Here is a 24,663-nt window from a genome sequence, read left to right on the forward strand (position 1 = left end):
AAGAGGGTAGATTTAGATTAGATATCAATCAATTAGAAATCAGAAATTTTTCACTATTATGGTGGTGAGACACTGGAACAGATTGCCCAGAGAAGCTGTGGATCCCCTATCCCTAGAGGTGTTCAAGACCAGACTTTGAGCAACCTGGTCTAGTGAAAGGTGTCCCTGCCCATGGCAGGGGTTGGAACTAGATGATCTTTAAGGTCCTTTCCAACTCTAAACATTCTATGATTCTATGATTCTGTACTGGCCAGTATAATGAATCATGACAAGCATTTTTATCCATGAGGTTACCTCAAGTTATGATGATTTAATTTTCAGGAAAAGATCCTCTCAATAGAGAAAAATGTCAGTGTTTAATTCTGTTTTATAATGATTGTAGAATTCTTTAATTTGCATATTTTTATCATCTGCTCTGCTATCTGTCCCAATGAAACTAAAGAATCCCAGCATTTCTTATCAAATTGTATTTTGTTCACACACATCTGAAAATCAGATCTTTTCCATTCAGGTGCTTAACTCAGTATTTGGATATGTCACTTTCAACACCAGCTTTGAAAGCTGTCAGTCTTCCATTAACCATCAGAGTATCTTTACTCAGTATTTTTTAAAAATTGTTTCATGTAAAAAAAGTTCCAAATAAAACAAAAGAAAACACGATTCAACATTAAAATTATGCCAGATCCAAATCTTAAGATTGGAGTATTCCTAAGTTTTTGGGATTCCTGGTATTTGTTGTGAAAAATAGATGTAGCTGACTCCGGGTTTGTTTGTCTTTTTGTTTGTTTGTTTGCTTTTAAACAATGGGCAAAACAAAACCTCATACAACTCTTCAGAGAACAGAGGTTTGACATTCATACCAGAATGTTTATGGACGTCCATTGTCTGCAATATATTTAGGAGAAAAATAGTTAAAATCAGGTCCTACAGAATTTATCACATAAATACAAAATTATATATTTTATTGATCCCCATACATTCTCCATTAATTCTGGGCCTGTGTTATTAGATATCTTGGCTATTGTCTTTTGTAAGGGTGTTATTATTGCTATTTGTTATATTTAGCAGCAGTACCTACAAATTCCAACAGGGAATTAACACTGCATTGTATTAAAACTGTCCAAACAATTAGCTCAAAGTCTGTTTGTGTTCCAGGGAACTAATATTTTAGAATGGGGTGTGGAAAGGAAAAGAATTGTCAAAGGAAATTTGAAGTACACTCATTAAAATATTAATGCTTACAGTTACACTGTCAGGCCCAGCTAGTTCCTCAAACCAGCTGAGGAACAATGGCTAATGCTTAACAGTCCTCATACCCTAAATTAATATATCAATGAAATGTGCTTATTAAAAGCCTCTTGACACATTTTTTTCCTGATTGAAAATTCCCACTGAATACAAGTGCTTTTGAATGTTTAAGAAAGGTCTTCAACATAGAAAACCATTAAAGGAATGATAAAGGAATTTTCATCTGTCTATCTCTGGACATTTTTGGGGTTCAAAAAGTTTCAGAGAAGGAGGAGATTTGGTATTGTTCTGAGTCAATTTGCTCTGGCTGAGGAAATGACGAGAAGGAAACTACTTCCCCGTCTCGGGAACCATGTGGTGTTCCAAGATAAGGCGAGCACTTGCTAATTTGAGTCCACAAGCAGGAAACGTGATACATCCATTTCCTTTCAGGCAAACAACACAGTTCGCTGGCAGCACAAAAGCATTGCTTCTACTGCTAAATCTCAAACGTTCAGAACCCATTGCTCTTCTGTGGACGTACCATTCTATATTTGTTATTTGGATGTTATGGATAGAAACAGTACTTACTCTCCAATCACATGGCCACCAAAGTTTTGGGGTAAGGATTTTGTTTCTTTTTCTAGAATATCGTTAAAGTGGGTGTTGAGATTCGCTGATGATTGCCTTAAAAAGTACAACTAGATACTTTCAAGACTCATGTTGAAAGCAAAAAGCAGTGAATAGATTTAGTATTTCTTGCAGTGCAAAAGATTGTTTTCCAAATATTTCTTTGACAAAGTTTCATCATGTTTTTAACTAATCGAGACAGCAGGAACTGCCCAGGCAGAATTGATTGTTTGACAAAGTTCATTACTGAAGTCAGTTGAAAAGGTTTCTATTGACTTCAGTTTGTTTCAGATCAGGTAGATATTCTCAACTGTTTAATGGATGTACCTACATGGCAGACATGATCTGTTTCATCCTCTGATGAAGAAGAGATAGCAAAAACTAAACATGTTCCAACCTTTGGAATAAACTCTTACTCCTCCAGAATGTAAAATGATTTGCTATTGTAGTGTCTCATGCACTACAATTGCACATTGTAGTGTCTCATGATCAGATTTCCTTTACTTTTCTCTTAATGTATGCTTTGATTGTTGTCCATTAAGACTGTTTTCTTTCACCCAAACCTAGGAATGGGTCATTAACTGAAACATATAGAGTGTGAGGTGGAATTATATTTTATACTGAAATTGATTTGAGGTAATTAGATTCAGTGACTTGATCCTAAAGGATTCTGTGCAACAACCTCTTTCCCTCCAAAAAGCTCTCTCACTTCCTGTGTCTAGCATTAATACGAATTAGTATTCATCATTAGCCTTTAGCATTAGTGTGAACTATATGATCTGGGTTTGTCTATTTTATTAGTGCTATTGAGGAATGACCCCTCCAAAAATCTGTGCACTATCTAAAACTAAAAAATCCTATGTATTAGCAAATTGGACTTCTGTTGCATAAAAGTGTCCCGGGAAAAGAGTAGAAAAGAACTATACAAGAATATTTAAAGAAGTTCCTTCATTTCCTTAGCATAAGAAACAAGAGTCTGTGGAGTGCCATCCACAGTTTCCTGCAGTGACACATATATTTTCCTACTGGGAGACCATGAGCAACTCACTTCATTTTTGTGTCTTGGGCTAAAAAGTAGGATAATGATACTGGATGCCCTTGAGAAATACTTACAGATTAACTGAGGAAAAAATACTGTTATTACTGTTTCAGAGTCTCTTGTTGTCTGGAGGCTGTCTTCTGGACTCTGAAGAATAACTATCATCTTTGTAGAGTTGAACTACATGTAATCCTAAAATGGCTCTTTCAGAACAGGAATGAAAGTGCTTTCATCAACATGTACTTTAAGAATCCTTGTGTAAAAGGTTCTGGCCCTTGTTACTGCAGATTTGCTTTTATTCTGAGGTAAATTACTGCTTCCCTGTCACAGAAACACAAACAAGACATGGCAATGTTATATGAAACTCTAAGAATTCATTAACCATAACGCTCAGACTGTGGGCAAAGTGTTCTCCATCTTCATGAAGAGTCAAAAAAGGTACCTAAGTGAATGTTTAATTTCCACAGCATATTGCGTGCAGTTGGCCCCACTGGTACTGCTATTACTCTGTCATTCCACTGAAGGTACCTCTCCAGGTTCTTCAATATCAAGAGCTGCATTTGACAGCACATGAGCTGTCTTATTGCTGAAAGCATCTCCTTTCACCAGCACTGCCCAGCCAGCTTGCCAGGGACTGAAACTCTTCCCAGCCCTGATCACCTCCCATTTGCTTACAATGACTGCAGATGAACCTCACAGCTTGGGTTTTTGTGAGGAGCTTGCGTGCTCTTGGGAAGGGAAGATACCTCTTACATTTTCCTTCTTTTACTGATAGAAGAGTTAATAGCATTTCCTCTTCTTTCTTTTATGTATATCGTATGTGGTAGACCAGGGAGGGACACTATGTAGTCCGTATCAATGACTGACACAAGCTCACTGTGAGGAAATTTCACTAAAAAAAAACAGACGAGTATTTTCTGATATTCTTGGACATACATGATCTGAGGTAAAAATAAAGCTACACATAATAGAGATAAATAAAATTGAGTTCTTTATTAAATGAGAATGCAGTATTTGAAACTGTCATTTTTCAGGATATGGTTTACAGTCTGTCACTGTTTTTCTAAGCCTCCCACCACATAGTGCTGTGAGTGTGAACACTTTACAAAGATGCAGATCCTTTTCCATGCTTATGTGACTTCTCAGCAGCTCCCATAGACTCAACGGAAGTGTAAACTTCAGCATGTGTGTAAAGGTTTGCTGAGAGGGACTAACTTTCTGAGAAAAAAAAATAAATATTGTAAAAATTGTTAGAATAACTTTTCGTAATGATAGTTAATCCCTTACAATTTTAAAAAACATCTATTGTATAACAGCTGGTTCCCTATTCTGGAAAATATGCAGGCATCCTGTTTTCTAAAGCTGTCCAGTTTCCAATGGTAACTTCACACAATAGCATCTTAAAAGTGACTCTAAGAATTTTAAAACAATGAACAAACTAAACTGTCCTCCGCTTATTTATGTGTGAGCATATATCTAAATCTTTTGACAGCTGCTCCATGTTAGTGGAAGTGTGCATGAATAAAGCTGTGTAGATAAAAACAAGACATACATGCCTTGATATGTCATGCTGTGTGAAGAAGTTTAAATCCTCTCTCCATATTCATGCAAAGCCTGTAAGAAAAAATGAAAAAAAAAAAAAAAGCACACTTTTTTGCAGGATCAGTGCAATGTCAATGGCAGCCTGGAGAGTCGATAGCTTGCTTAGCTGCAGGTCTTGCAGGGCAATGAGCTGATGCTGAACCTCTTCCTAATTGCCTTGAATTCAGGCTTCACTGTCATCATTCTGCAGCATTTCTGAAATGCTAAATTATGCAGCAGAGCAAAACAGAAGAAACAAACCAGTAGTTTTACTGGCCTAAAATAAATTCTGCCAGGAAAAAAAAAAAAAAAAAAAAAAAAAAAAAAAAAAAAAAAAAAAAAAAAAAAAAAAAATAATATTAACCTACTCTTCTAGTTTAGATTCATGAGTTTCATTACAGAGCTCCTGTCCCTGTCGGCAAATATCCTCTGTGTAATGTGTCACAAGCACAAAATGAGGATTCCAGTTCTCACTTTGACAGCACTGTTCCCTGCTCCGGATGTTGCACAGAGGCTTTGTAGATGTTTCAGAGAAGTTGTCTGAGCTCCTGCAAGGAAGCAGGAGCTCATCTCTTTCAGGTGCCAGCTTCTGTGCAGCCATGTAATCTCCAGTCACCCTATTCTGCAGTAGGAACCCATACTATGGTACTTTGGCAGAGGTAGGAAGAGAAGCACTTTAAGTTCAGCCTCTGCTGAACTTCAGCAACATTGGAATTACATGGGACTGTAGACAGAGAATCTGGATCATTTTATTTTATTGGTAGTTTCAAAGGGATGTTTGGCAGTAGCTGAGTGAGAAATTCAGGGTTTGGTGCCCATCCATCAACCACTAATCTCATTTTTTATTGTTTTAATATAGTCTTTATTGAATTCATTTTGATTTGTAAGTTAGCAGTGGAAAGAAAAGATGTTTCCATTTTAACCAGGAGTGCATTTCTTGTAATTCCTAAAAGCATTCTCAGTCACACACAATTAAATACAACAAATGGCTTTGAGACAATCCTATTTCACCAGTGCAGATAGTAATATACTTTCAGATCAGGAAATTTAATTTAAATAGTACATTTGATCAATATGACAACAGCAGAGAGAAAAAGTGTAAGCAGATATTAATCAACATAAAGTTAGATCCCTTGACTATCCTTCAGTCTAGTTTTACTCAAGTATTTATTTAAAAATTCAACATCACAATTTAATACCTTAAAACCATTAAGGACTTTTTTTTTTTTCTTGAATCAGAATCCAGGGTATTTGTCCAGTGCGTGAAAACAATGCCATATATCAGCTGGCTTCTAGCATTTTAAGTTTGTGAACTACCAGGCACTAGCACTTCAAGCATTATCACTTGACTTTATAAGCTACAAATGCAGTTGTAGTTTCAAATATAATGTTAAATTTTGCTTTGTGTCTCCCTCGACCCACTGGTCATTATAATATGTTTGTTTGCTTGAAAGAAGTCAGACTATGTATTTTGCTGGAAAAGATGGTCATTAGTGATAAGCATATTCTAATATCTGACACTGTGTCGTGGTATCGTGTGACTGGTCTAGCAATAACGGTGGTTAAGGACTTTACATCGTCTTCTTTATGACGTGAAAGTGAAGGGCAGCACTGACACAAACAATGACACAGGTGCCAATGACAAGCAAGTCCAACCTAGACAGCCATAGGACCTAATTTCTTTTCTAGCATCCTTCATGGGCAGTAGCCAGAGCAGTGTAGAAGCAACAGCAACAAATCCAGTCCAGTTCTCTGCAAGTGAGGAAAGAAGTATTTGGCTAACTGTGCAGTGACCAGGCAAGCCTGTTGGCTTCCACTCTGATGACTGTGTCAGTGAATTTCCAGCATACCTGGAGTGATCTCTCCTCATTCCCTTTGCACCTCTCCACACGTTTTGTACCCTTCCAGTCTTGCCTTAGCAGCAGCAAACAAATACTCTGGGAGCTGCCTCAGATGTCCCGTTGAAATCATGGACACACAAAAGCTGCAGTTTGGAGCCAGCTGTGAAGAACCTGACAGCAGATGTGGACTTGGTAGTTTCTACCAGGCCATATTCTTCCCAGTCTGGTGGCTGGAAAGGTCCTGGTAGACTGGGAATTGCTAACAGGGCAGAGGACTTGACTAAGCTGAAGATGCAATTCCTTCGCTGGCAGACAGGAGGAAGTGAAGGTGTTACATAGAGGCACTTACAAATACTTTAAACCTCTGGAGATTTTTTCGTAGTAGAGAAAACCTTCAGGGTTGAAGTGCAACAAAGTAGAAGGAAAACACAACAAAATTAGAGACTTGGATTCAGGTGCAGTATCAATGTCAAGGATGTATTTTCTGAATTGCTGTTTTTCTTCTTCTCTTTCATTCCCTTTTCTCTCTTTTCACAATTTCACCCTAGTGTTCTTCCTGGTATTTTAATTCATGGCAATCAGACAAAATAGAGCAAGGAGACTGAAGACACTGCATCAACTGGAATTTTTCCTTGCACTTGATTTCTTTTTTGTCACTTCTCTGTGTTTTGGAAAACCACGGTGATTTTAAAAATGCAATACTTGGCAGCATGTCACACATCATAAAGAGCTCATGACACAGGGAATAAATGTCTTCCCAGGAGATACATCTCTTTCTGCAGAGTCTTTGGGTTAGATCACTGATGCCTGCAAAATTTTGGAAATGGAATGTAAACAAGTGAGTTTCTTTCTTAGGAAATTGCTGGGCTGGAGTGAGACAACTTCAGACTCCTGTTGTTGGAAGCAGCCCCAAAGGGGGAGCAGAGAGAGGGAGAGGCAAAATGCTTTTTTCCAACCTCATGATGCAGTTCTTCTTTAGGATATCAGGGGATAATTCCTTCCAGTGTTTATCCAAAGTAGTAGGACATTGTCCTCTTCAAAAAACAGACACTGAAAATGAGGACAGAGCCTCTTAGTCCACAAGTATTGCCATGACCCACGCTGTATTTTTGATGAATAAATCAATAAATCTCCGTCCATTGCATTACTGGGGACAATAAATGAAAACTGTATTCCTGTGATAGCTGACTTTGTCAATTTTGAATTTATTTAACCTCATTGTCTGTTTGCATTTAGTTAAAACAATATATAAGCAGTAGTTAGAATTACCAATAAGAATAAAACTTAAAAGCAAGTCAATTTCATCAATACATGGAGAGTGAGAGGGACAGGAGTAGGAGGGTCCCAGCAAATCTTATCGGAGGAAGGGATGCTCCATATCAATTTGATGAAGTCAAACATATCTTAAAGAATATATCTGAGTTCTTTGGCCAGAAGCTTGTACTAATTCCTGTCCCATGTCACAGATGGCATATATATAAAATGCAGTCTTCACACTGACTCTGCATCTCCCCATCTGGCATACACTGACTGTGTCTACAATGACAACTTTCCTGATCAGACTTCCCAGAGTGCTTTATCATGCACTACCTTAACAAGTCTGTTTGCTTAACGCTTGAATTTCAGAGCCTGGCTTCTGGCTCACCAGGGATACTGATCCATCACTCAGGGCTTGCAGCTTGGGGCTTTACCTCATGGTGTGTGATATTAAAGGACTCAAATCATTGAGCAGGCTTCTGTCCCCATCATGATGGAGTTAATATGAGAGCCAATTGTATGTGAACAAACCCTCCTTCCAGCTCCCCACCTATCTTTTCCAATCAAATAAATGGCTCATACTTCCAGCTTTGTTATTATAGATTTTCTAGAGCCCTGCTGGTTCTTTACTGCTTGCCTAACCTTCCATCTTCTGACTAATATGTTCTCCCTTCCACCTTCTGACTAATATGTTCTCCTTTACTTCTTCAGGCTGGACCCTTTAAAAAAAAAGAAAAAGTTTTACATCTCTGAAGCCACCTTTCTATACCCTTGAGACCTCTAATAACACAGAACAGTTTGTCTTTCATTCCAATTTCATGACCAAGTATATCTACTGATGGTAGAAAAAGAGCTTGTTTTGAAGAGCATATAATCCAAATGCCGCCACTGACTGGTTCTCCTATATGTCAGTGGCATGTGAATTTGGGCAAACCAAATAGTCTAACACATAAAATAATAAATAAGAAAGTGGGATGCCTTTCCTAGTTTAGAGAAAACTCTCAGAATTCACTGCATGAAATGGCTAGGAAAACTGGTGGAAAAATATAGCCTTGGAGACATTTTCCTTGTTTCTTAGCTCAGAAGATATGGACTAATTAGGGCATTATTCCTCTAAAATATGTGCAAAATGTTGTCTGTACTAGAAATTTCTAGTTCTGTGAATGGTGTGACCGCATAACATAAGGTATAGTGCAGAAGGAAGCATAATGTGCTTATACCCCTTTGTGTCAGTCTGATACAGACAGACCATCTCCTTGGGGTTGCAGATTTCCCCGATTCTAACAAATAACACACCTGCAAGCCTACCTGGCTTAGTGGCTGTGTAGCTTTATTGAGTAAAGGCAACGGTGACATAAAGCCTCCTGCCACTCTTATTAAGTTCAAAATGTGTTCAGACTCCTGTGGTAGGGATCCTAACACGGAGTGCAATTCATTGATTCTTCCCAAATTCACTGAGAAACTAGAATTGTTTTATTTTCCAATGATCAATTTGAACTTAGAGCAGGACGGATCCCCCAAAAGATGTTTGTGGAAACAGGCATACTGCAAGACAGATTGCTAGTTGGGTTTCTGGAAGATAAGGCAGATGGTTCCTCCACATTTCAGATCCTTATTTGAAAAACAGAGAAAACTTCCCTGTGCTACTTCATAGGAATATTGACAAGAGAAAGATGATGAGGTAAAATGTGACACAGAGTCAGACAGAAAGCCACTTCTGGTTTTGCAAATGCTTCCTGTAAACAGACTGAGTTTTTTTCAAGTACATTGATCTGAAGAACAGATGTACAACACAGATATAAAACAAGATATATTTCAACAACACTATGAAAGACAATGGGATCTTTACAGTAATGTTACATCCTTGAAATGTTTCCCTTCTTATTATCAGTCTTAAATCCAGTGTACCTACAAGTCCTCCCTCCTGCTCCTCAGTGAAAAGTTACATGATGCCACAAATTTAATAGTGAAGCCACGTTTTCAGATTACTCAATGAAAGATTTCACTTGAATGACTAACTTCTTTCAAATCGATGCAATGATGCAATGTGTCTGCATGGTGAATCTGAAGAAATCAGGACTGTGAAAATCCTACACAAATCAGCAGAGTTTTCAGGACAGGGATCAGTTTTGCTTTTGTCTGGTACAAAGACCACGTGCTGGGACCTCAGGCAGACCCTGGGAACATAGTACATAGACAAAAATAAACAATGGCAACATCAGTAAAACTCAGCTTTACCTATGTAGGAACTGAGACAGACTTTTTTTTCACCTCTTGGAGAGGACTGTAAGGCAGTGCATCCTCCCAGGCCCAGCAGAATCAGAGTAATTTTTGCTGCATGGCTTCTGGAGCAGCAGAGATTCCCCTGGCTAATGGCAATCTATTTTTTTCCTCTTCAGATGAGATACTGATCCACATGAAAATCCCATGAATGACATGTAGAAAATGTCACATACTAAATCACTTCTCAAGTGCTCAAGTGGTCAGAAGCTGATTTAAGCATTCCACATAATTTTGATAATGATGAAGGCAGCTAGAGGACTGCTGGGGCAAGGGAGACCCACACATGCTACCTCTGCTCTGCCTGACCCTGTTAAGATCTCTACAAGAGATCTTAGCCTGGACAAGCGAAGACTAAGGGGAGACCTTATTTATGCTTATAAGTATCTAAAGGGTGAGTTGAAGGATGGTGGAGCCGGACTCTTTTCAGTGGTTCCCAGCCATAGGACAAGGGGCAACAGGCTCAAGCTGGAACATAGAAAGTTCCATTCAAATATGAGAAAAAACTTATTTACAGTGAGGGTGGCAGAGCCCTGGAACAGGCTGCTCAGGGAGGTCGTAGAGTCCCCTTCTCTGGAGATCTTCAAGACCCGCCTGGATGCCGTCCTGAGTGATGTGCTCTGGGCAATCCTGCTTTAGCAGGGGAGTTGGACCAGATGATCTCTAGAAGTCCCTTCCAACTCTGACAATTCCGTGATTCTGTGATTCCATGAAGAGGGCTATTTTCCTGTCTACCAGGTCAAGGTCACCAGAGGATCTTCCCTTTTCCAGTTCCCCTGACCACAGCGTGAGCTGTCTTGGGATGTGTCACAAGGCAGCAGTCGAGCAGCTCAGGCCAGTGACTCAAACAGGACTCAGCTTTCACATCAATACTGCTAATGCTGAGAGAAATGGCAACGAGGGTGTGGGTTTAACTGAAGGAAGATAAAAGATAGCATGTGAAGGTGAGGCATTAGCAATGGCTGATGTTTGAACATCAGCTCTTCAGTGGCAACATGATAGCAGTGAATCTCGTTCTTCTGTAACACTCAGGGTCCCTGGCTCCTCCTCTGAAGACCTCCAAAAATATTCTTATACCAAATAGGAAATAAACCTATGACTTGTGCTGTAATTAAAAAGGAAGGCGTTGCTCATTTCCCCCCTCTCAGCTTCAGGATATACCATGTCTCTCTTCCCCCGCAGCTGTGTTTGAGAAGGGTTGATTTTTATCCAGCTTCTCAGCAGGATTTGCTATGCAGCTGGCAGTCCTGTTTGCTGGAGCGGCTGTGCTTCATTGTCTCCTGGTATTGCAACGGAGAGCCCGGAGCAACCAGGCAAGAGATTCTGCACTGCACCTTCTCCTTGTGCTGGTGCCATACTATTGTAGGAAGCCAGCACTTCCTCTCTGCTTCATCAGGGACAAGACTCAAGGTCGTATGTCACATCTAAACATACTCTGCCCACTCTGGTTTCTCCAGGAAACAGAACTGTGTCTTAGCCTTACACTGTTTTATTTTCCATCTAACTTTTGAAGGTACCATTTTGTATCAACTACTAGACCACTATCGTTTTGTATAAACCCCGCAAAAAATGTATCAGATAAATCATATACTCTCTTCTGAAGGGTCATAATGATCAAGCTATTCCAAATTTAACGTGATTATGCTTATTTTGCTATCGATTCAGTAAAAGATTTGAAAGGCACGTGAAAGTTATCACTTCCATTACTGAAGTGAAAGGGATTATATCAACAATCAGAACTTGCATTTAGGAAGCTAATATGTAAATCCATTCCAAGATCTTATGTGCAGGCCTGTCAGAGAGATAAAAGTAGATCTTAATGAGAGATCTATTTTTTTCCTTGCCCTTATTCTGGCAAACCCAAAGAAAAGAGTATTACTGTAGTTGGATGAAAGCAACAAACTATGACATGAAGAGACCAGTCTTATTCTTGCATGCTGTCTATTCAGAGCACAATTTCTTCCTTGTGTATAAATTATTCTTTTAAAGTGAGTCTGTCATCCTCAGGCTGTGTTTTGTTGCCTCCTAATTACTGCTTCTCTCCTGCTTCCCCCCACTCACCCCCCACCTCCCATACAGCCATTGATTTATCAAATGCTTAACCGTCTTTAGCAGGAAGGAGACAGATCTAAGGTAGCAGAAGGAAGAGGCAAACTTTCTTCGGAGTATTATTTAAATATTAATCAGACACACAGTTCATAGATATTTTGGCAATTACACCTACTCTATTGACTATGTAGTGCTGCTTGTAGTCACATGAACTACCCAAAGCATCATGTTATATCTATCGATCAAATCCAGAAATCTCATCTTTAGGAAATCAGGTATATTTCTTCTTCCAAGCACCCCACCAGTGACTGTGTTGGCATGTGAATCTACTGGCATCAGCAGTCACAGCAGTCACATAATAAAAAGAGCTTAGTGCTATGCTTTCTCCCCAAGAAAAATCCCACGTAGCTGCAAGCTCAACTGCTAGAGCCTAGCAGGATTCAGATTCAGGTGAGTTGGTCTCAGGACATTATGGATGCAATGCTTCTGCTTCAGTTCTTGTACAACCTATTGAAGGAAAACAATTATATTTATACACAACTTCCAATTTAACCATTGTAATACATTTAACCAAGAGTCAAAAATCTTTGTGAGCCAAATGAGCCAAATGAGTAGCTGCAAGTGGTGCCATCTCCCTCGTACAGGTTAGTCTGAAGCACAAAGATTGAATGAGATGTCCACAATCGTGAAGGAAGAGCACAAAGTAAAAACAAGGTTCAAAACTGAACATTTTGTCTTTCTCAGCTGATCTTCATTTCATAACCCTATCCTTTTGTTTGGAAAAAAAAAAAAAAACAACAAACAGAAAAGACTATCAATAACAGTGCAGACATCTTCATTTTTTCCTACTTTGAAAAGTCGAAGCTTCATTTTCTATACAACCTTAATAAAAGGTACTTACTCAGATTTTGAAACCTATTGTATGGTAGTTAAGTTTGCACCAAGCAATCCTAAATTATTCTCCTAACAACTCTTAAAAAAAAAAACAAAACAGAAGAAAAAATAATGTTCAATGCAATGCAAAACTTTCTTGGGCTCTGATACATGCTTGCTGAAGCAAACAGCCAGCACAGTTTCTGCTTCTCAGCAGAGGCCTCTGGCTTGCTTCTCTGGCATCTTATTTGCAGAAGAAAATTAATTCCCTGTTTCAGACATTTGAATTCACAATCCAGCATCTTAACACACTTATGACATATTTGACCGTTTAACTGACATCTGCTCATTTTTAACCCTTTGCTTTAAAATATTATGTTATATTGATGCTATCTTTCAGTTATCCAGGGTAATGGGAGGATGAGCCAACCAAGCAGACACATGGCTTTTATGGAAGGTCCATAAGTTATTCAGGCAGAGTATAAATGAAGGAGACCATTAATGGCTCTGTTGATTGAAAAGTGCAGGAGTTTCTAAACAAGTAGGACCTGGACCAGTCTGGTGCAAACACAGCCTCCCAGATCCAACAGGCCCATGTGGGACAAGCATCAATGTCCCACTTCACATTGAGTCTCCAGCCTGGATCATCCGCCCTGAGTCACCAAGAGTGTTAGTCAACTCTTGAGTTGACTTTTTTTCACTGCAGCAATATCTGAGGTATATCCAGTAATGCAAAAAATCTTCTTCCTGTAACCACAAGCAGATCATCCCACTTAGAAACTATACCAGTGTTTATCTGCTTGTGGTTACACAGGTTCTTGTGGGTACTACTTAATTAGATCTCCTAGCCAACACTGAAATAGATATTCATAGTCAATATAAGAGAAACCTCTGAAACTGATTGATGATCACACAGAAAATACTGGGAGAAAGAAAGCTCAAATTTCTGAACTCCAGATAACTAACTGAAGAGTAAAATTCTACCACATATGAACATGCTTCCATATTGTCAAAACATTCACTATTATACCTGTTGACTGAGAAAGACAAATGTACCAGGAGATTTTTTGCATTACTGGATATACCTCAGATATTGCTGCACTGAAAAAAAGAATGAAAAGCTGATGTAAATACAGATCTCTCTTCCTGCTACTTAAATACTTGTTTATTGGACACTTTTGATCAGTATTCAGCAAAGCTCACAAACAGCTCCTCTTCCTCCCATTCTTCAACACTGTACAACTCTCTTAATTTTCACCTGAAGAAGGCCCTAGTCTTAGCAATCTCAAAACATAATGAGACTATAAATATCTGTTTCTTTCATTTTCTCTATGTTAGTACATGACACATTTAAAATGGAGAGTAAGAAGGATGGGACAGGGAAGGGGAGATTGCTCCTCTCCTGGGAAGCAGGTGAGCAGGTTGCAGGGGAAGATGGAGGGAGTTTGCAAAGCTAAGATCAAGGAGCAGAAACAAAGTCCTGCCTCTCCAGTGACAGAAAGAGATTCACAGGTAAACGTGCAGAGGTTGCAGCCCTTCCAAAAAGCACTGAATTGAGAACCGCTGTTTGTAGGATGTACTGGGCAAGCTGAAATGTGGTTTTTATTTCCAGCATACCCTAGTATCTCAAGGTACTTAGAGCGTACCTCATCCCCCTGAGTTCTAACTAAACTTGGCCTTTTATTGTAAACACTCCTTGGCCTTTTGTGGGTTCTCACAGTAAGGACAACCTCCACCTGAAGCTGTGTCTGGCTGAGGCAGGATCTTCTCAGACCATAAACAACAGAATTGCCATGGTGAGACTGAGGATGACTTCAACTTATTCCTTACCCTACAGTCCTCCCGGTAACCTAAAAACCTTTGTTTTAACCCTGAATGTCTTATGTTTTCCTAAATGTAGCATACTTACTTTGGCATTTCCTCATTAATTTTAAGAGTTTTAGGAAACCATCCTTAATTTTAAGATTTCACTCCAGCCACTCATGCTCTGTTCATATAGGAAATGATTCCATTCGCAGGCTCTGTAAAATAGTCATATCAATTAAGTAATAACTACAGTGCCATATTGCACTGTGGCAAATTGTGTTTTACTGTTTGATTTAGGTTCATGCAGGGGCAATATATCTTAGGCCTAAGCTCTGGTTTGTGAGGTTGGTAAGAATGCCTTGCCAGAGGATTGTTTGCTGCACATGCGGAAAAGATCAAAATTATATTACTGTCTTTGTAATGCATTAGGAATCATAATGAAACCACGTGGTAACAAAGTTTCTATCTCTGTCTGCATAAAGGAATCTTTGCTTTGTGTTATACAGTTATGCCAAAGGCATTAAATTAAACACGCTGACATCTCTATCTTAGATTATTACAATTACTCTTTATTTATCATTCCAGTAAAAATCAACTTCCAGTAATATCAAGGGAACATCGTTAACTCTGAGCTGGTTTTTAGGATATTGAGACAGCATATTCCACTCTTCTGGTGTTTTATCACATTGAATTATGGCATTAGTAAACAAAGCAGTAGTCTGGTGCATGGATATCATTCTGGACATCACTGTGGATGGCGAGAAATACGAATTTAAGACCAGACTTAGCCTCATGTTTCTCCATCAGCCCAGATATTTGCACAAAGCTACAAGTCTGTACAAGCTTTCATTAAACTTCTGAACACCTTTGCTCTGCCTTGGTCAACCTTATTTTCAAAGCTGCTGCAAAATGTTCATCATAAGCGTTTATCAGAGGTTTTCTGAGTTTTGTGGTACTATTAACTTCTCTGTCATCTTTGTTGGAATGCTTCTCGTTAGCTTTTCTTGACACCTTATTAGAATTGAGGTATTTTATGTACTGTTTAGATTTTCAGCATAAATTTCCAGCAGAGGGCAATCTTGTTCCTAGGTAGGTGGCTCTTTGTGAAGTTAACCCTCTAACAAACAGCTGTCCCCTCTGCGTTTTAGAGTATTAATCCAAGGGCACAAACTGCATTTTTTTTTTTTACCTTGTCATTTACTTAATAATTTTTCAGATGCTTCCAGAGCCTATTTGCTTACCTGATCGAAGAAAGTCTTAGAAACTGCCAAAATAGCGTCAGTACGGGCCTTGAACTGTCATCTGTTCTACCTTCTTTTCTCAAGACCGGATTAACTATATTACAACAATACTTGACTGATACCGGTTTTTAAAATCTTTAATGGTGATAGATGAACCTCCTGCCTGGACTATCTATTCTAGTTCTTACCTGTCCACACAGATAAAACCACACTTCTTAAACCCAATACTTTTTATTTTATCTGCAGTGGAAATAAAAGCAACTGCTTATTTGTTAGGTGGAGTGGGAGAATTACCATCCTTTGCTGCAGAAAAGAATCTTGCACTAGCACGTCTCTCTAGCAAGCTGTGTTTTAATGCAAAGTTCTGACATTTCAGACAGCCTAAATATCTTATTAATTTTTTTGATCAGTTCTCATGTCCTGCACTGTCTGCTTTTCTTTCCGCTTTTTTTCCCCACAGATTTTTTTTTCTTCCAGATGCCACCATACTTGTCTGTTTGTTTTCTGAACGTCACAACTACCTGAACCACTTTGTGCTGTAGCCTGCCACTCTCACTCTTTCCACAAGAGCCTTGTGTGACCTTTCTTAAACTTCTGCCATGACTAAGATCACAGCTGGTTGATATTACACAGCAACTGATTCGCCCACCCAACTGAATCATGGGCTGCCTGCAAATGATAAATGAGAGGCTGTTTTGCTAATACAATTAGTGACAAAGATCGAGAAGATAGTAACGTCAACACTTGTCAGACACAGAGAAATTGCTTTTTGAACTCAGCATGACAACAGAAGCACAGGAGTTGGCTACTGAAACCAGCCCCAGCTTTAAAATAAGTTTTCTTGGAGTTGGTAGAACTGGCATAAAATTTCAAGCAGTTCAAATCACTTCAAACTTTCTGTGGTGGGAAAAATGGTGGCTCTCTGGGGCCAGGGTCCTTTTCCTTTCCAAATTCACTGCCCGGGATGCAGGAGCCTATCCAGCTTAGTGATGTATATTTGCTACAGCTGTGGGAAGGTGCTATGAGTGTATTGAAACTTTGATGGACCCTGGCTGCTCCTGTCTCGTTTGCACAAATCAGGCTGTGTTATGAACATCCACTGATGACTTACCTCAACCTCACGTGAAACCCAAGACATTGAGACTGCTGTAAAACAGTATCTGAACCATTCTTACTAGTTGGGTTACTTGAATTGTCATTTGTAAGCGCAATTCATGCTTTAATACACTAGCTGGTGCTATATGTTAAGCTGTGCAACGTTCAGGTATGAATTCCCATACTGGTTTGTATGGCTTTTATATTGAGCTTTCATTTGGGAAAAAAATATAGGGTGAGACAGAGGCTGAGGTCGATTTCTCCATGTCTGAAATCAAACCCACAACCAGCTGTTAAGGCTTTTCAGCTTTGGGACGAGGCAATGTCCATGTGTACAAGTGTGTGTGCGTGTAGGGGGAGGAAAGCTTAGACAAGTTTTGAGTCATTGGCATATGACAACATAAAGGAAAGAAAATGCATAAAAATGTGAGAAGGAAATAAATTTAGAATTCTAAAATTTTGATTGAAATTACAGGAATAGTTCTTTTCCACTACACAACATGGTAGTACTGACACTTCTCATTGTTAATGCAGCTGAGATCAAAGACCTTGTGCATTCTGCATACAAGCTTTCTGGAGCCCACATGGAATAAAGGTTGCATTTCAGGTGTGCAGTTTTGGGCAGGTGGGAGAAAAGAGAAATGGGAAGATTACTCTCAGTTGCTGAAGTAAATGAACAGAATCTTGCTCTAAAGCAATATGAGTAAACCATCTCTATAGCAAGCTGAGTCTGAAGGCTGAACAATACTATTCTTGACTGACAAGCTACGTTACCACTTCTAATAACTTTAAGATAAAACTACTGAATTATTTCTCTTTTAGTCAAATGGTAACAAAAAATTAACAGCTCCAAAACATACGTATTTGAAAGTCACCCACTAGAAATCAAATGAAGTGTGTAGGTATCATCTCACCCTATCGATGTTTCCTGCCTCCTTGTGCTTAGCAATAGCATGAGCAGAACAGATGCTTGGAAAGGTAACTGACTTTTTGTTAGCTTTATTAGCTATTATTGGCAAATATGCAGTTCAAATTCAAGTCATGTGTGCACAGCCTGACTAAAAGATGCTTTTCCATTTCTCTTTCCTTTGCATTCAGTATTTGGTCCCCTCTTCCCTCACCCCACCCTGGTTCTTTCTCTGAGATGCTCTCATTGAAGCTACTGCTAATGATTTTGAGAGGTACAACTATCCCTTCATATACTTGTCCAGCTGAAAAGTTTACAAATATATACATTTGTGAGCATGGGGACGGGAAGATCTTTTGCCCACCCTAACTTTACGTCTTGGGGAATTTATGATAAGACTATAGGAAAGATGCAAGTACCAAAGATTTCCTGAGTTCAGGGAGCAAAATGCTGTTCCAGCCTGTCTCAGCCAGAGCTCAGGGCAAGAGGGAGATTCCTTGGCAAAATGAAACCCCAATGTAAACGTGTTTTGAATTCAAAAGGAATGTCTTGCTGTCTGATGTGGTCCATACACATAAAAGGAAAATGAAACCCTCACAGAAATAAGAGCTTGACCTGACTATGTCTGCCAGGATCCTGTTCCATGATAAAGGCAGGATTCTCCACCACAAGAAACAAATCTTTTATGAAGGGTTTGGTTGATCCAGAGACTGCCAAGTCTGTCCTACATTGTTGAAAAAAAAATATTTGTCCTTCTCCTCAGCTGGTGTTAGAGGTGAGAGTGGAGAAAATTGACTGAGATGGGGTACCAAATGTTTTTGGTTATGGCCTAATCAAATAAAGCAGGCATTGGGAGCAGCCTGAGAAACACACAGATCAAAATGTATTTAGGGGACCAGTGCCTGGGGAGTTATTGTTATTGGCAGCGTCCCTACTTTATCCCCAAATATAAACTTTTTTTTTTTTCTTAAAAGCAACAGACAGAATGACATGCACAGCTCTCAGGAAACCATAAAATGTTATAATGTCTCCTTGGAAGACACTCCATGTCATTATTGCTCTGACTCTCCTGCAAGGCTAGTTCTGCCCTGGCACTGCCCAGATTAAGAGAAAAACAACTCTGTGAAAGCCAGCTGTTCCTCTCAAAATCCCAGGTGCAGCAAGTCCCACTCTGCCTTTGATCTTTTTCTCTGTTTGGTAGTATTTTCTCCAATGTACCTCAGGGCTGTGATCACCTGGACATTTTAAAGAGGAAATCAATGGGCATAGATTTACAATTCTTCAACGTAAATTTTTAGAAGTGAATTACATTTCAGTGAAATTCATCCTCTGCAGGGAGTGAATAAAAAGCAAGTTCAGCCTATTAGTGTGACCCACAGCTCCCACTGGAGTTAGGGAGAGTCTGGGAGTAGAAAGAATAAAGTGTCTCTGTAACCAATGGGTCCAGTGATATTTCTATAACAAGAACCAAAAGGATTAAATGTAGGTCCAAATGGAAATGAGAGCATTTGGGGTACTATATAGCAACTACAATAGTCAGTGTAAAGCCAGCTGAGTTTCCCCAGGGAATAATTTGACCCTCTATTTTTACATTCATATACAGAGGTACAAAAATAAAAGAATCAAAGAAGTTAATGAAGACATCATCCAAAGGGATAATTGTTTGTGCTGTACATCCAGCACAGGGGAACAGCACGTGGGAAGGACAGGAGAGCTGCACTCAATACTTTTGTCGATTCCCTCATCTGCTTTTAACAGTGCGAAATGCTGATTTGATTGTGCAGGTGGTGAAAATCATGGCTAGAGGGATGCAGGGACAAATCCTCACCATGGCGCATGGCAACCCCCGAGCCAGGTATGCTTGTGTGGCTTGCTGTGCTTCTGCTTGCACTGGAGGAGGCTGCTGAGCCCCTCCAAAATCCCCTTTGCCTCCTCCCTGCTGAGCACCCAAACAGGAGCAGGGATATCAGGTGGCAGCCCAGAGCCCTGTGCCTGGGGTATCCCTTGGCAGTCTCATATGCAACAGCCTAACTAGCTTTCCAGCCGAGGTGCAAAAGAAATCAGCCCAAGAAAGGATTAGTTCCTGCTCTGCTTTCCCATAGCCGTGCTGGGACAGCAGCAGGGGGACTCAGACTGCAGCTCTAGGGCTTGGGAAGGGCTGTCTTTAGGAAACCACCTGGGATTTTTGTGTTTAAGGGACGTTTAGATGCGGTACTGAGGGATATGGTGTAGGGGAGGACTTTGTAGAGTAGGGTAGATGGTTGGACTCGATGATCCCAAGGGTCTCTTCCAACCTGAATGATTCTATGATTTGCTCAACTGGAGGTGGTAAAGTCCTGGCTCTCCCTTCCCACCTTCAGGAGTATGAGTAGGAACTTGCAGTAACAGAATGCATTAAATCCATTAAAATGGCATGATAGGCTACTCCTGACCAAAAGGGACATGATAAGGCCTGCTGTGTTTCTGAAGATGCTTTATAAAGGCTTACAAGCCTAGATGAAAACAGAGATTACAAGAAAGCAACAGTAGGACTGTATAGCCTTCCAAAATATCAATGGCTTAATTAGAGCTTAAATTTTCTGGACCTCATGGAACACCAAGTCTATTCTGAAAAAATGTGAGGTGAATAAAGTTGGGTAGGAGATTCATGGTGATGTCAGTAATTCATGATAATGTTGAACCTGTCTAGAACCACACCTGTAAAGGGATGTAGGGTGAATGTACTGCTCCTCTGACAGGGCTTGATGGGCAGCAGCAAGGGCTGGGTTCAGATTTAATGCTGCTTGGCATCCCTACCCAGAAATATGGGAAATCTTTATGCTAAACTTTCAAGTGTTCAAGGAGCTAATTTTCCCCAACCGCAAGTATGAATCACACAGCTAACAATTTTTCACTGAAGGGAGAAAAGTAAGAAAATAGATAAGGAAGGTAAGAATAACTAATTCTTAAAGTGCAATTATACCAATAATCATTTATATCTCCCCTGCTGGAAGGAAAGCAAATGTTTGCTTTCCCCCTCCTGCAGTGACCTAAGTTTAAGCCTTGCTAGGAACCTTGCTAGGAACCCAATGACTTAAGCAAAGATATCTGTTGGTGCAATACTGGGTACCTCTGCCTGCAAGCCAGTCCCACTGGCCATGCCTGGCACCTCTCCTTTCCCTCCTGTGTGCTGACTGCTCTCCATAGCCATCTCTCGGGCCACTTACTCTCTTTGCCTCTCTAGCATCTGCTTTGATTAAATCCCACAGCTCAGTCTCGGTGTCATTATTGTGGGTTCTGGAAATGACTGGTTGTCCAGCACCACAAGTTAAGGGGGAACATTTTAATAGTTACCTTGCAAGAAAATTTTGAACTTAGTCTTCTTTTGCCCTTTCTGAGCTCTAACATCTTCATCACGGTCCCAGAGTTACTGCCTTCTGTTACAGTCATCAAGAGACTTAGTGGTTATCTCTGACCATAATCAATTAGGATATCATAAGTTACATTAATTTCTGTGAGGATTTACAGTACCTGTTACTCAGCAGTAAAAGGCTGGGATGTGTTCTCGTGTTGTAATAAATACAAGGTTTACTCCATTAATAATGTGGCAGAAACTACATCACTATTGTAATACATGAGTTTGCAAACATGTACACATGGAACATAAATGTCCATAAACAGAATGACAAGTCTGCATAAATCCACACCTCATATTGCTCACAGAAGCAAATGCTTGGCAGTTTTACAGCCCATTTTGGGGCTGGTGGGTGGCTGATTCTGAGAGAAACTGAAGACTTTTCCCTTACTTTGTGTCATGGTTTAACTCCAGCCGGCAACTAGGACCACACAGCTGCTTATGAAGTTCTTCCCCTTCTTCCAGAAGGGCGAGGAGAAGAGGGAGAAAAGGAAAGGAAAGGGAAAAACCTCCTGGTTTGAGATAAGGACAGTTTAATAGAAGAATAACAGAAAAGAAAAATAACAATAACAATAATAACAATGACACAAGTCATTCTCACCACCTGGTGAAGTTGCACCATCCTGGGCAGTGATCGTGGATTCCCTCTCCACCCCGGCCAAACCCATTTATATACTGAGCACATCTATGGTATGGAATTTTCTACTGGCCTTTCCATTGTTCTGTCTGTGCTCCTTCTCAGCTTCTGTGGGAATCTGAAAATAGTCCTTGAAAAGCATAAACATCACTTAGCAACAACTAAACCAATATGCATTATTGACATTGCATCCACAGCGATCACTAGAAAGAACATTAACTCTTTCCCAGCTGAAACCAGGACACGTAGAGAAACTGGTATTAAATGCAGGCTACTTTCTGGATATTGCTGAATTACGCAATTAAAGAAAAAACACCGTATAGTGAGAGCAACCTGATATGCTGTGTTTGTGTTGTAAGGTTCATGTATTATATACAAAAACTTTTGGGTTTGTTCATCTTCTAAGGAAGTTGCCATTTTCAATTCATTTTCTGGCAGGAAAATCCTTCTGAGTTAAGGAAATAACTTTGCTGTGTATTTTTGCTGTATTTCAGAGCAGATAACAATAGCCTTCACAGTGTCCATGGCGGTTGGACTGGTGATTGGAGGGATCATCTGGGCGTTGTTCACTTGCTTGTCCCGTCGCAGAGCTAGCGCCCACATTTCCCAGGGGAGCTCCTCAGCCTTCAGCCGTCGGTCCAGGCCTCCTTCCCATGGCCAAACTTCTGGCAGGACTGGATTTTACCGCAACAGCAGCTGTGAACGTCGGAGCAACCTCAGCCTGGCCAGCCTCACCTTCCAGCGGCAAGCCTCCTTAGAACAAGCCAACTCTTTCCCCAGGAAGTCAAGCTTCCGTGCGTCCACCTTCCACCCTTTCCTGCAGTGTCCTCCCCTCCCCGTGGAGACGAACAGTCAGCTCATCACCCTCACTCCCACAAACACCACCACGACCCTGGTGGGAAGCACCACCAACAGCTTAAGTCGACCTGAATTCCACTGGTCTAACAACAACCTCCGCATCTGCCACTCCACACAAACCCCCCCTCCCGCCTATGAAACCATCATTAAAGCTTTCCCAGACTCCTGAGGTGGGTCCTTGGCTGCAAACACGCACACGTATTTTAGGAGGAACCTCAATCATCTCAACAATTTTCTGTGTGTGATAAAGATCTCTGAGAAGTCTCCAGCTGCCATTGCGGAGGGGACATACAATGCCGAGTGGCGGTATGAGAACCCAACAACGGTGGTTACTTAGAGCACAATATCCCACTGTCCGAGGGATCACTTGTCTTTGCACTGCTGGCTCTAATTTACTGCTCTGCCATACGCTTGCATATTTATAGTGTTGTATCTTTAATTGTAACCATTGTACTTTTTACTTTAAAAACAAGAAAATTCTGCCACATTAAAACAAAATCATTTCTTGAAAAAAGAGATCAGTTAGGGTTACTGATATACACATTTCTGCAAAATTCACTATTCTGTTGTTTGTTCTGTTGTTCATTCTTTTTTTTTTAAGAAAAAAAAATAAATCCTGGTTCATATATTTTCTCAAGGACGGTAAATTTTAAGAGAACACCTCCCATTACCCGCCTTATTCCTATAGCCACAGAACAGCTTCTGTCTGAAGAACCTTAGACCCAGACCTTGTAGAGTATTTAACATCACAGTCCCAGCTGTGGTCAGAGACATCCTGTTCTGCTGATTGTGGAGAATCTTAAAAGACTCCATGTTAGGGTTGCTTCTATAAAATTCTCTCCACAGTATGGAAAAAATGTTGAAGTGTACCAAGCTCCATGCGGTTTTGAACAACATACGAATTGCATGGTAACAATTATAAAGAATTTTCTGTTTGGAGCCAGCAGAACAGGTAGTTTCATTTTAATACCCAGTAAGGCTGTATGGGAGCAGACCTCCTCATCTTCCATTTTTCTAGTTCTGGTTATCAAGATAAGCAGCATGAATGACAACTATTTTTTAAATTAAGTTTCCTGTTTTGCTATGGGATTACTCATTTCCTTATTTTAAATTGTATTTCTCAAATTGTACCAACGTTTAATTCTTCCTGGCAGGTTATTCACCGAAATCTCGTCTTTCACTAAAGCAAGATTTTAAACATCTAGGGCTGAATACTGGGATTGTACAATTAGTTGAAATATGAAGATAAAGATGGAATATTTAGTTGAGGTTGGCGTATATTCTTGACTGTTATATATGTATCGTGTCAGGCTAACCCCTGGCTTAGTGGAGACTAATTACATTGACATGAGAAGCGCAGGATTTGGAAACAGCACAGGCAATTGGGGCCTGATTTAAGTCTTATTGTATCAGTTTCCTGTTAAATATTTCATGTTCAAATAAAGGGTAAAGAATTTCCACAAGTAGAGGAGCGATCCTACTCCTCACTTACAAATAAGCCTTTTGATCCTAAAAGGGCTGGGCAACTACCAGCCACAGGACTCCCCCAGGTTCTGAGGGGCTGGTCCTGTGCTTCTGTAGAGAGAACAAATCCTCATCTGTCTTCTGTCGGGGGGGACAAAGGTTCAGCAGCTTTTGAGAACAGCCAAAATGCCTAACATCTTACTTTTGGAGACTGACAGCATGCATCCCTTTGCAGAGCTCTGCATCCCTCAGGAAGCACTGGTATTGATCTCTTGGCTGTGACCTTCCAGCCCAATACCATCCAATTTGCAAATATGACTACAAACTTTGAGCTTACAAATGCTACTTGCTGCAAACCACAAGCGTTTCTTATTGTAAAGGCAAATTATTTTGCATGTATTTACTGACTGGCTTTCATTGTTTTATTTTTAGTGTGCAACATTTTCCCTTCTAGAAGGATATATGGCATTGCTAGAAGGACAAC

General features: G+C 40.1%; 1 protein-coding gene across 2 annotated transcripts; it reads left to right on the top strand.

The window, feature by feature from the left end:
• Positions 1-1,685: 1,685 nt before the first annotated feature.
• Positions 1,686-23,341, top strand: MYCT1 (myc target 1). Of its 2 annotated transcripts, XM_014950434.1 has the most exons (3): positions 1,726-1,849; positions 19,611-19,681; positions 22,352-23,341. In XM_014950434.1, exons 2-3 carry the CDS (start codon positions 19,663-19,665, stop codon positions 22,882-22,884), a joined length of 552 nt encoding a protein of 183 aa, XP_014805920.1. In that variant the 5' UTR covers positions 1,726-1,849; positions 19,611-19,662; the 3' UTR covers positions 22,885-23,341. The 2 variants fall into 2 exon arrangements, with proteins under 2 accessions (XP_014805919.1, XP_014805920.1); XM_014950433.1 differs by lacking the exon at positions 19,611-19,681 and having other exon boundaries at positions 1,686-1,849.
• The last annotated feature ends 1,322 nt before the right edge of the window (positions 23,342-24,663 follow it).

This window comes from Calidris pugnax, unplaced genomic scaffold (assembly GCF_001431845.1).
Source record: "Calidris pugnax isolate Ruff unplaced genomic scaffold, ASM143184v1 scaffold24, whole genome shotgun sequence".
NCBI classification, from domain to species: Eukaryota; Metazoa; Chordata; class Aves; order Charadriiformes; family Scolopacidae; genus Calidris; species Calidris pugnax.

Coding starts and splice junctions, on each gene's coding strand:
- MYCT1 (XM_014950433.1), top strand. CDS start 1,798: ATGGATAGAAACAGTACTTACTCTCCAATCACATGGCCACCAAAGTTT. Junction 1,850..22,351: donor ATGGCCACCAAAGTTTTGGG/GTAAGGATTTTG, acceptor GCTGTATTTCAG/AGCAGATAACAATAGCCTTC.